Here is a 13523-nt window from a genome sequence, read left to right as displayed (position 1 = left end):
GTTATATGATTTGGGAAAGCTGCAAGACCCCATAGGAAACAGACAGTAGGAAAGAACTCAAGATCTGGTCTGCAGCCTGCTCCTCACCCATCTCAGGGATCCTTGAGAAGCTGTGGCCTGGGTGGGCTGTTGAGGGACCTAAGAATTTCCCTTGGACATCAGGTTGGATATTCCTGGGCGAAGTCAATGAGAGAACAAGAAGTGAATATGAAAAATGTCCCTGTTGCTCTCACCCTATTTTTTTTATCCCCACTATCAAATGTTTTCATATTTTAACCTTTTTAGGCTTCATTTTTTCAAATCAAGAGAACAAACTATGTACTGCAGTGATTCAGTTCTTAATTCAGGCATTTTGTGAGTCATGGTAGCTGCCAATCCATTCCTTACTGTTTTCCAACTACAGGAACCAATGAATAACTTCCCTCTACCTGCCATGCATTATTATACTAATTTTGTGCCTAACTTCAATTTGAACATAATGGTAGGAGTGAAAGATGACTCAAGTCCAAAAAAGAGAGCAGCATTTTAGCCAACATGTGCAGTGTGGGATGGGGAGGCTGGTTATACTTAGCCTAACTCTTCTCATGACTGCTCTCACAGCATTGTGAGCATCTTTAGCAAAGTTTATTTCCTCTACAATCTACAGAGAACAGTTGAGTACCTTTTCTCTGAAGAACCTCACACCAGGACAAATGCTAAGAACATTCAAAATCAACAGACAAAATGATGAAATAAACCGCAATAATAATATCTCTTGTATGAAGATCTCCCATCAATACTTTTCCTTTAGAATTATCTTAGAAAATCATCACTTGTGACTTATTATTCCACCTCCAATTCCTTCCCTGTGTGTTTCATTGTAAAACTGTCTTTCAGTGTTTCAGCAAGAAAAAAGGAGATATGTACCACTCTAGCAATCAAATAAAGATTATGAAAGAGTCAGCTTGTTACAAAATTACATCTCTTCAGTGATTTTTATACTAGTATTAAAGACAAGGTCCTTTAATAAAAAAAAAAAGGAGCTGGGGGTGGGAGGGTGTGAAAGAAATTTTTCTGCTTCAACTAATAAAAAAGCAAGCTGTACCGTATTTAATATGAGCTTTGGTAGCATTGGGCTAATCAAAACCAGAACTTACTGACTGCTACCTAGATGTACAGGAGAATCAAATCTACTTCCAAAGAAACAGAACTGAATTTTAAAGGAAGAAATATTCTATGGCTATTTCAGTTCTCAGTTCAGCAGCTCAGCACTCGACACTACAGCTGACATATTTATGAATGCTTAAATGTCAGTAAATTGTATAAAAACAATATCTCTGCAATTTATGAGTCTATAATTCATTTTTTTTCACTGTCTGCTCTATATTTCATCACTTCATCATTTTCAAGAGAGCAAACATTCTGAAGACTGAAATTATATGTAGCAAGTGGCTCTATATGAGAAAAGGGTTGTTATTGTTGCATCAAATTTACTCCATGATAACAAATTAGTGTCTTCTACTGGTACTGCATTTCAATGTCTTAAACAAACAAACAAAACCCCCGGAAATGAGATAGAAGAATAGAAACTCAGAGCAGCAGTTATGTACTGAAGATCAGTTGATTTAACCAGGTCAGAAAGTCAGATGCAAAAAGTAGTAAAAGAACTAATTATTTTAAGAGATATATTCATCTGGATATTAACATCCCTACTGTTCTTTCTTTACCCACTTTGAAAATACATGTTGGTAAATAATGTGTGACAAGGAAGCAAAAATAATGAAATCAGAAAAAAAATCTGCAGTAATTGAGTTGATGTGACTGTGTAATACATATTCTCCCCAAAGCCCATCTATTTTTTTGCATTCAGTGTGAAACAAATGCATCCAAGGATCACTGTTTCAGGCTGAGAAGCCAAGATTTAACGCTAGGTAATGTAAGTTAGCTTTCTAGTAGAAGAGCATTGGCTTGCATCACACACACAAGGTGCATCTCCCTTTCTCATTCAGTGGCTCAGCATTTGCACCCCATTCTAGTGCAATTTTACTCCTGACAGCTGGTGCTGCCTTCGTACTTTTCTTTTTGTTGGCAATACAGTGTACAGACTCTGTTCAGCCCATCACCTCTGGAGTTGGAGGGTGTACTGCTTCTCTCCAGGAAGGGACTCCAGCCTAAGCTCAACTGGCACAAAGACCCAGATGTTCAAAGTGCAAAATACTTGGAACTGCCTTGCCTTGCCAGTTTGGGGTTCTCATTGATGATAACTCTAAAGATATTGAGATCAAAGTCTAATCATTTTTTAGAACTGAAGTAAGCAGGAGCATTATAACAAAATGCAGCCTCAGTTGGAGCACTGCAATTAACAGAAGAATGGATGAATTTGTCTGGGATGTATTATCTCTTTAATGTTACCATCTTCTGAGGTAGACCTGTGTAAAATTCATCTTGCTAGACAGAAAAATACATTAAAACATATGGAAAAATATAGGTAAAACACAATATTACCAATAAACATTTTCTTTTTACATGGAATCAAACCCAGCAAAATATATAGATCTGAATTAATGGAGCAGTGCATGGCAGACAAATTACTATGAGTATTATTTCAAAAACTCAAAGTGGCAGTTTTTCCACAATATACTGTCAGACTGCATATATCATAGGTTTTCTAGTAAAGATAATTTCAAATATTCTTGTCTCATTGGAAGATTCTCATCTAAAAACTACATACTTAGGGTTTAAAAATGCATTGCACTGAAAAGAAAAACACATCAATTATAAAATAAGCTCAACCAAATTCAAACGTGATGCTTGGAGAGACAATAGCTTTGCAATGCCAGTATCGTTACTTGTAGTACACAGGAAACAGTTTGTGACATTTTCATGCACTGCCTTCTTTTTCCTTTGCCTTCTCGTCCTCTCTCCACTCTCCCACCCCTGCTCTTCCCCCCCTGGCTCATTACACAAAGCAGCTAACGACATGACGCAATAATGATTGTTTAGCACCCCGCATGCTTTGGGAGACTAGAGCATTGCAAAGAAAAATCACTGAGAGAAATCGAAAGGTCCTGGTGTAAAAATAAATAAAAAGAAACAAGTGCACATAACATCAATGCCACCTATGAGAAAAAATCATCACTACACGAAGATACAGTATACATAATACAGTATAACATGCACTCTCCAATGATAAGCTACAAGATCCAGAGTAAGTAAAGACTTAATACTTGTGCGGTTTTTTGTGCAAAATTCTGAAAGACCATGACAAAAATCACAGACTGACAAAAGTTTGAGATTGCCAGACAAGCCGTGGCACTTGATCACCACTCCAATGACCGGATCGTTAGTCTGCTGTGGATTCACGTTAAGTGAAAGGGTTTCAAGTTTCGTGTTGCTCATTGTTACAAAATATGAGGCCGTAGAGGCAATGTGGGAGGAGATAGAGCTTGAGAGGGGCCAGGCACAGCGGTGCTCTGTAGGAAGCTTCAATATGCTCCTTCATCATTAGCGTTTTTATCGCTATCGTGAAGAAAGAGAAATTGTATTAGCTTAAAAAGAGATTCCATTTGCAGGAAAACGCATGCACTAGTAACTCAGGGTGGCCACGTTAAATCTCTTGAGGTTTTTCTCAGAGCAGCACAAACCAGAACACTTAAACATCTATTTAAAGGAAACTAAGATTTTTTTGGGGGGGGAGGTGTTAATATTAAAAGCAATTTACTCATTAGTTATACTCTTGAGTATGAGTGAAGAGTGGTATTCACAGCAATTTTATTTTCTGTGAATGCCACTGAGAACAGGATACAGAGATGTGTTTGGATACTGCAACCTGATTGTGTGCTTCCAGGCCGTTAAGAAAAACACGTTTGACAAGGAGAGGTAGTGTGAGTTGGCAAAAAGTTTAAATCTGTGATTGTCATGTGTCTGATCTGGTCCAGGAGAGCATGGCTTTACCATTCGCAATCATTTGCACAAAGAAAACAAAGAAAGGGCAAATGATACAGTACTGTACCTCCATGGTCTGAGACTGGTGCATGGCTTTGATTGCATTCTGTGCCATTGCCCTTGTAGAAAATGTGACAAACGCACAGCCTGTGGGAACAAGGGGACAGGGAGCAGGAAAGACAAAAAACAACAAGACAAAAGGGTTGGACGCTTGTTAAACCAACACAGTCTACGAGAACGGCCACAAGACGACACTGTTCTCAGTAGTACATAAAAATAAACAACTTCTCTAGTTTATTTATCGACAGTGCTGACTTGCTAATCTGACCATAGATGAAAGAAAAAAAAATTAGGTGTGATGGGTGAGGATAAAAGGGTTTCTTTCTTTAATTTAGGTTTTTTTTTTGTTTTGTTTTGTTTTGTTTTGTTTTGTTTTGTTTTTGTTTTTTTTTGTTTGGTTTGGTTTGGTTTGGTTTGTTTGGTTTTGTTCTTTAGCCACAGGGTTTGACATACTTAAGGCTTTCTTATGCAGAGTTTGGATTGCATAGTTGAGTCCATTTGGGCCATGCATTAATAACTGCTTGCTATGGCTTTTGTGTCGGCAAATATTGGACAGTGAATAAACAACTGGCATCACCGGCAGCTGAGCTGAGAATTTAAAGGAGTCCATAATGTCACTTACATATTTCCGTGATGCACCAAGAACAACCGTACAAGTAAAGATGAGAAAAACTTGACTGCGAACTTTGCAACTAATTGCAAAAAGACTCAGACAAAATTCAGTAACGTAGGTGGAATCTCAACATTTAAGAAAATAACATGTTAAGAATAAAAATCTTTATGATTTTTGCTTCTCACAGTCCTAGGTACAAGTATAATTCTTTGATCTATGAAAGTTACCAAGAGCTTGAACAATTCAAAAGCTGTGTGCATGAATAACTAAAAAATCACTTTTCTCCCTCTATAGCCTTTTAAATCATAATGAAAGCCAGTAGGCGAATGCCTGGGCTATTTTTCCACTCTTTTACTATTGTCAGTCATACCTATACTGGGCATGGTACGGGTCAACTTTCTTAGTGCATGACTCACTGCCCTTTTGACTAATAAAAACACTGCCTTCTGAGATTTACATTTTATTCTTCATGCACCCTTGGGCATCTTAAAGAAAAAGACTGTGAAATTAATGCAGATTCGGGCTGATTTTGTAATAATACCATGGCACACTAAAAGCTTAGCTAAAGCAACACAGACTTATTTCACTTGTGATCTCTAATGACTTTAAAAGTGCATTGATTTTCAGCTCCCTTAGCCTTGCACAGTTTGAACTTAGGTTTCAGAGAATAATTTAGTGTTCCACTCAATTTCCTCAAAACATTATTATTATTACTACTTAAAAGATTTCCAAATGAAGCAAATCTAAGCACTGAGAGGCTAAAGCATATTGTCGTTTTAGAGCTAATACATGAAAGCTACATTCTGGCATCAAAAATACAATGTTGTTGCCCCTGTGGCCAATGGGCAAAATTAACTACTTTGCAATCCAACAAGCAACAGATTGTTTGGTTTATGCAAATCAATTTGAGGCATAAAATACCTTTTCTTTTTTGCACCGTGCACCTGGTGAGATTATCAAGTCAAGACTGTATTCACATTTTAATCAAACAACAGTAAGAGAAAGCAATGCCTGATCATTACCCAAAAGCACTACATCTAGTCATGAAAATAAAGTCAATGCATTTTTGCATCATGCGGTACTTTTTTTTTTCATTAATGTAAAAGCCCTTGGTACAGGACAACCTAAACTGGCTTATGTACCTCTGGCTGATAGGTCAGTGTTTTAAAATCAGAAGAAGGATTCTTTTTAACGCAAACTTCATGGCAATGTCATGACTCTACTGATGATGTCTTACAGCTGTTTAGACACAACTACTATACTACCATTATTCAGCAACAAAGTCCTGTCAAAGAAAATGATGTAATGAATGGCTTTCTGTACAGCATTCTAGACCAAATGTGCGTAGAAGGGTAAATAAATTACAGTACCTCTGCTAGCTTCCATAATGCTGCTGTGCACTAAAATGAAAGAGGCCCAAATTTACCATTGAAGTAATCTCTCCAACAAAAACATTTCTGTTATTATCATTAAAAGAGGAAATATCACCAAGGGTTTGCATTTCTTGTCTTGCAAATTCAAAGGGGGGTGAGTACAAATAGAGATATACCGGAGGACAGGCAAGAAACCCCATACAGCCTTGAGTAATATTGTTTATAACGGTCAAGAAACTACTTCGTTCACTTCTCTTGCTCTCATTATCCAGGAGTGTGTAGCACAGTGACAATTACTGAATTGGAGGCTAAGAATGCATAAGAAGCATGTAAAATGTCAACAAAAATCAATAAGACACAGTTTATGCATTTATCACAATTTCTACCCAGCGGAACTGCTGTAAGTAACTTACTGAAAGATGTTGCAATTAGCAGGTCTCAAAAGAAATGTGAATCAGCAGAGAAATAAAGCTGTACTCTTCTCGAGATAAAGGAGACTTGCTCCTCCCTCCCTTAAGCTTTTTCTCTTTTTAAGCACAAAGCTCAGCTGCTGGGGACTTTCAGTGCCCAATGCTATGGCAAAACCTCCTTCCTCATCGCCCAGCCCAAATTCATTTGCTTGGATCCTGTCTTCCTTTGTTGTGGAGTGAAAAGACTTGTCGCTGATCTCTGCAAAGTGCTGCATAGCAAGCTACCAAGTTAAAAGAAACTTGTTCTCTTGGCAAGGGGAATGCTTGATAAACGAGGTTATGCAGCTTGAATACAAGAATTTGGAAACAGCATTTTACGGAGAAGATGGGACTGCATTTTAATTACAGTTTGCCAGCCAAAGGCTACAAGGTTAGGTTCCCTTGTTATCTCTGGTCAGCAGGGTGTTTTCCACCAATGGACAGTGGCCATTTGCACAGTAAATACCCAATTTGCTTTAATAATCATGGTAAAAATTAAGTAGACAACTTCATTTCTAAATCATCTGATAACCTAGACTTTCAGTTATTACCATCAAGCATCCCAATTAGATGCTAGCTAATTAAGTCATATTTCCAGACATTGTTCCAGACTAAAACGCTATGCGTATCCACATTTAAAGGTTGTGGTTTTTTTTCCAGGTACCAAAGCTGGACAATCACATGCAATATTTGTATATATAATGTGTGCACATATATATTATTGTGTGGGAAACATGGGATCCTATATATTTTATTGTCCATGAAAAATGGAACCCCTTCCTTCTACATGATCAGAGTGCCAGAATGGAGAGAAGCTAAGCATACATAACAGAATTCAATCCACTTCATTGCTAGATTTGCACATGTAACTGAGCTACTGAGAAAAGCTGTTCTTGGATGCTTGTATTCTGTGCCTCCATTAATTTTTCTATATGGGGAACACAGGCATTTTACAAGGATATTTTTCTTGAATTTCATCTGAAGTTGGTATTTAAGCACCCTTTATTTCACTTGTTTCAGCTAGATGAGCTCTGGCAGCCCTGAACTATCCCATACTCATCCTTGTATCTAAGGGGCTGGGAAAACATTCCCTTTTCAGCATACTTCACTCTGTATCTCATGGATACAGGTGGTCTTTTGGGAAAACATCAGCAGCTTTAGGACTGTAGATCACAATTGTAACAGGACAAGTCTAATCAGATTTCATGCCTCATGGTGCAAGGAAACAAGAAAGATTTCCACGGCCTCTTACCTCATCACCTGAAACACTGCATTAATTGTAATGCCATAGGCCAAGCTCTCCTGCATCAATGGCTACAAGCAAACTATTTCTGTTCTACCATACCAAGTCATGATACTTCAATTTCTTCCTTCTGGAGCTACGGAGCTCAGACTGAGAGTAAAAGCACAGAGAGGGGATATTTCTACAGCTAACGCTTTGAAATTACTTTTATTTTGTGAAAAAGATCCCTCTGTAAATACAGCCAACCTAAAAGTCACGTTCCAATTATTTATGACCTCTGGTTTCAAAATGTCAGGGATCACTAACTGAAGCAAAAGGGATGGAGAAAGGAGGGCTAGGAGCTTTAGTTGTATCTCCAAGGCTGTGTTCTCACCTCGTACAACAGATAAGTGGTTGACTAGGGACAGGTTTCTTCAAGTAATTTTCTCTTTTCAGGCAGAATTGGAAGGAGGCACCCAGCCCCATCACAGAGCAAACTTTGGAGTGCATTACTGCATCTGCCATCTCAGCTAAAGCAACATCCAGACACACTGGGCTGGTCTTCTTTTACCCCTAGAGCTAAAGAGAATTTTGAAAAGGCTGCAAAATTAGAGAAGCTTCCTTCTTGAACCATGCTACTGCATTAACTAGGGCTTGATGCTTGAGTGACTGAATTATCAGAAATATTTTACAATGCCCAGCACTGCCCCATTTTAGCTCCTGCTTCACTTGGTTCTTCTCATCTCGGGCTTTCATAAACTGTTTTGAAATGTTTGCCTGCTCACGTACATAGGAACATAACATCAATAGTAGAGAGCTGCCAGTGAAATAGAACATTTTAAAGAATGTAGGCCTCAAGGTAAGGGGTCTGATTTCATACCTGCACAAGAAATCTCCCAGATAAAGCTGCCAGTGTCTACCAGAGTTTTTAAAACAATTTGGAATCAGGCCAAGAGTTAAAAATGGAGGTTTAAAAAACATGCCATGAGAATTCTGGAGATGAAAGAAAGGCAGAAACAATCAATTTAAAAAAAAAACATATTATATATATATATACATATACGGTGACCCCTCTGATACAGAAGAAGGCTCAGGAGATTTTCAAAGCCATCCAAGCAACTGCAGCCTGATGCATGGAGGCTGCACAGCTGGTGGTGTAATGGTTTTGCTACAACTTCTGAGTTACCATAAATGAGATTTTTCTTCACTTTCTGCAAGGAAACAATAGTGAAAAGCTGCCAAAATACTCCTGCAAGAAGCATTTTGGATCCTCTGTGTTGGAAGTTGCTGTTTAAAGAAAAGATAAGGCTCAAGTAAAAGGCTATGGAAATCAAGCGTGATAAAAATAAGTTCTAGTTGGGCTAAAATATTTGTAGCTGAGACTGCAAAGTAGACGTTCCTCTTTCTACACTGATATTACAGCACAGCCTGTTGGAAGGACCAGTGTGGCAAACAGCCTTCTACTGATACAAACCACACAAAAATCTCTGTGGCTTACAGACATTTTAGCTATAAATGAAATCCTCAGACAGTTTACTATAGAGACACTGCGTTGTTAAAAACTGCTGAATATACACAGTGGCAGGTCTGAGAACTCAGCCCACTGTAAAGTATTTTGAAGAAGTCACAGTAAAGCTCTTTAGTTTAGCATATCAGGCACATAACACCAACAGGAACATCCTGTAAATATGCCTGATCCCTTCAGCTTTACTGACTTTTCTTGACCGTCAACCAGATGACAGATTCTAGATAAGTTCATGGTTTCCTCCTAGTTTTTCTAATTGGACAGTCAATTAACCACTCTGAAAAGAGCAGACTTCAGTGAATGGAATTGAAAGAGACCCAGAGTCAATCAGGTACCAAAGACCATGTTCTCAATGTCCCTCCTGCCAGAATAAAAAAATAAAATCATTGGAATTATTTCATTTCAGACCTCAATCTGGGGAAGGATTGCTGAGAAGATTCAAGAATGGAAATCTGAGACTGAGGACTACTGGCCACAGGCCAACAGACACTGGTCAACAGGATGTGTTTGCTCCTTCCCAGCTTTGGAAAAGTTTCACTGGAGGAAGAAAATTAAATGTGACATAATGAGTGGAAAAAGAAAAATGTTACCACATTACAGCAAAATAAATAAGGCACGGAGGTGCCTTACTTACTGAGGAAGTAAAATACAGAGAAGTAAAAAATGCAGCACTTCCACAGTGCTCTTTTCCCATTACTTACTGATACAGAAGTCAAAAGGTGCTCCCTAACCCAGGCTGCACCCATGGTGGCACTTCACATTACTTCAGCTCACAAAGCAGCAGTAAATACCCATAAGGAAAAACAAACAGGCGTGAAACTTCCTCATCTGTCCTTCGGTGCAGCTAGTTATCATGCAAACACTAATTTTCTTTTATTCATTCATTAAGTAAATCCCTAAATCTGAAAGTTATAAATGGATTTTTGTGACAATAAATTGCCTGACCATGGTATAATTCTCCATGTCATCCTGCTTTCAAAGCAAACAAAGAAAAACAATTCCCTGCAATCAATGTGTCCAGAAACATTTACTTGTTCCGTGTGCCTGATGAGATTTTGTTAAAAAATCATACAATTGGGAACCTGGGAGGTATAGGAATGTATATTTGGGGGCATTTCCACAGTGTTCATGGTATATCCAATTGTCTGCATGTGTTATTAGCAAGTTTTCCCCAGAGCACACTATTAACCCAGTTGACTTGTTTCTGCTATCTGTTATACAAATCTGCACTTAGCAATACAACCGAATAATTTGCTGTGCAGTGCTCCTGTGATGAGGATCAGAGGAATATATATATTTTTTTTATCATCATTATGGATGGTAATAATAATTCCTAGAGTGATACAGAGATATTGATCCACTTATCTAAAATATATATATATATATATATACATACATGAAATTATAAAGCTTGAGGAGCACTGCTATACTTATTTTAAGGAACAGAAAAATAGATGATGAGAAATCAACCTATGGTCATATTACACATCAGTAGCACAGCTACAAATCAACCTGAGGAATTTCTGGCTACTTTTGCACAGTCCAGCTATCACTGAATGCTGTCTGTGTTGGCATCTGTGGTCATGTAGCCATGTGCTTAAAGTCAGGAGGTCTGAAAGTTTCCTTAAGCCTTTTACAATAAGTGATTTAAAATCTTAATCATCTGAGGCAGTTCACTCCTGCTTTTTCATGATAATGAAGCTTAGCACATGATATCACAATCATGAATTTTTGTAAAGCATACTTAGCTCTTCAGAAAAAGTGCTGGATTAAACAACCCTGCAGGCTGAATCCTTCTCTTTGAATAATGAATATAGCACAGGCAGCTGCAAGCTTCTTTAGATAGTCCCGTGAACCCTGCTAAAGCAAAGGCCAGCCTGCATGGCTGTTCAGTCCCCAGCTTCTTTATCGCTACAGCCAACGGGGCTTTAATTTTATTTTTATTTTTATTTTTAATACTTTTCTCAGCTAGGAATTACTCCTTGCCAGCCAACTAATTCCACAGGGACTATCTTACAGTTTTTGGAAGGAAATGCCTCTTGGTTGCTGCCTATTTCTTGTAGCTGGTCAGAATATAAGAAGTTACAAATGATTATTTCTTAGATGGAGGGGCAAAAAAACCCCCAAACATTGGAAAAAAAAAAAAAAAAAAAAAAAGACATAGGGAAAAAATCTGTTTCTTTAAAAAACACTGCTCCACCACTTGAGCTCTGTATCATTATTTTACTCTCATTTTACAGATGAGTTTCAAATACTTGACAATAGGAATTTGGGGATGAAATGCTGACAGTCCATTATCAGTAGGGACAGCAATGGGTATGACTTTATTAAAGTTCTGTCAGCTCTTGGCTATAAACTACAACAGGAATAACCAGTTTGATCCCTCACTTTATCTTATTACTTATTTAACACTCATCATGAGTGTTACATTTCCCCTTGCTGCTGCAGGAAGGGATTTCTTCTTGCTACTGGAACCATGTGGTTCTCTAAGATCCTACATCCCACCTATGAGTTTACTGCACACTTCTATCATGCTAGTGGTATGATTGCTGTTGTAGCACAGGCATGACCAAAAAGTCATCTGAATGTTTTTTACTCTTTATGGTGAAAAAAAAGACAACAACAACAAAAATTTGCAGCACAAACCAAAACTGTTCTATTGAACATTGTAACCTCATGCCATTCCTTGCAACTATCTGCTGGTAATCAAGATTATTTGCCTGAATCCTTCAACAAAGCTCACAAGTTGGCATAGATACTAATGAGTATACTCCTCAAGCTGTTTTCGTCCAAGATACCATGATGTACATTCGTTATGCAACTGAAAAGAGATGCCAAACAGAGTTTATTGGACCATATTTCCATCTCGCTGCTGTGAGCACTGTGCGTTCCCGAAGGCTCTGGCATCATAAGGACAGTGTTTTCCTAAGACAGTGACTATTTCTCATTCACCCCCCTGTGTCTGGGAGGGAAACACATCCGGACTGGTGCTGGGAGAACAAACATTGTTTGTGGCAGAGGGAACTAACATCTTGAAAATGGTAACATGAATTAAAACTCATTAAGGATCAGAACTCATTACAAAGATTTAACTGTATAATTCTCCTTCTTGCTTTAGTGAAGCAGCTTTTCACCCTGTGCTTTTTCAGCCAAGCTCCCTCCACTGCAGATCTCCCTTAGCACTTTTCATTTCAGCTTTGCAATACCAACACTTTGCCTTCTCTCATGGCATGGTGGTTTTGTGAAGCTGATAAACATCTGCCTGAAAACCTGGTTGGCACAGCTGAACTCATTTTCAAGTGTGAACATGGGTGTGTAGAAAGCAATTCGAGTTTAACAAGCCATGATGCATGAGGGCATGACAGAATATCAATCGTGATGGTGACCGAAATAAATCCGAGTGGCAGGGAGGATACAGCTCTGCTGAGACTACTGGTGTGTGACCTACCTGCACTAAGATCTTCGCCCTCCAGCAGGAGGGAGCAGCATATTAACTCTACGGCTATGCTGGCTGACAGACAACACTGCTCTGCCTGGTACACTGGTGACATGGCTTAAAATCTCAGCTTCTGATTCTTGTGACTGTGCTGTTCATGGTAGAATAAAACTACACGATCACCCTTACACTGTTCAATTTCATAATTATCTTTTCTATGCTCGTAGTATATCCAATGCCTATTGAATACAAAAAAAAATATGCAGTGGACTTTCAGCAGATCCCATTTCTTTAGTGGGTGATTCCAAAGAGTCAATTAATTCTTTTGTGACTCAAGACGTCTCATGCCCAGATCTTGTTATTTTAGCACTTACTTAGCACCTTTCCCAGTAGTGCCTTCCATCATCCTTTCTCTGTGCTAGTTACAAAGTGAAATAACTAAAAATCAGAACTATTTGTTTTCCCTCAGTGTGGGGTCTAGTGGTCTAGTAGATAATTGCAGTGCTTGACTCTATCAGTTAATATTTACTACCGAGCCACAGGAACCAACCTCAGACCTTTATTCTGGTCTTCCCCAAGGCTAAAGCCATGATCCTGATGCTACTCTTGCCTGAAAGGACTGCTGTATGGCAGCCCCAAAAATTTTGGGGTTGCAGTCTAATCAAGTACAAATGCAAATATGGAATTTTCTCGAGGCTACCTATTTATTGTCAGAATATCTTTTCAACAGGCCCTTCAGAAATGTTATGTTTTCATGCAGTGCTGTGAAATATACAGTAATCCATGCAGCTTCCCCTGCTGAAATGTATAGACTTTTTAAACGAGCTGGGCTGCACACAAAACCCTCTGCTTTTCAAACCTAGGCACAAATTGTTGCATGAGATACTGATGATTCTAGAGCCTGCAGGAAACAAGCAAATC

The 13523-nt window shown here is 38.5% G+C and overlaps 1 protein-coding gene across 16 annotated transcripts in view; it reads right to left on the bottom strand.

Moving 5' to 3' along the window:
- Nucleotides 1–13523, bottom strand: part of CELF2 (CUGBP Elav-like family member 2) — a 564102-nt gene that overhangs the window by 54396 nt on the left and 496183 nt on the right. For all 16 annotated transcript variants that reach the window (XM_048952217.1, XM_048952225.1, XM_048952171.1 and 13 more), the window contains one exon: nucleotides 3992–4071. In XM_048952217.1, coding sequence (XP_048808174.1) covers nucleotides 3992–4071 — 80 coding nt within the window. The remainder of the gene's footprint in view (nucleotides 1–3991; nucleotides 4072–13523) is intronic.

The sequence above is a fragment of the Lagopus muta genome, chromosome 1, assembly GCF_023343835.1.
Source record: "Lagopus muta isolate bLagMut1 chromosome 1, bLagMut1 primary, whole genome shotgun sequence".
Taxonomy (NCBI): domain Eukaryota; kingdom Metazoa; phylum Chordata; class Aves; order Galliformes; family Phasianidae; genus Lagopus; species Lagopus muta.
Note: the sequence above shows the minus strand (reverse complement) of the source record. Positions and strands in the feature narration are given on the sequence as shown.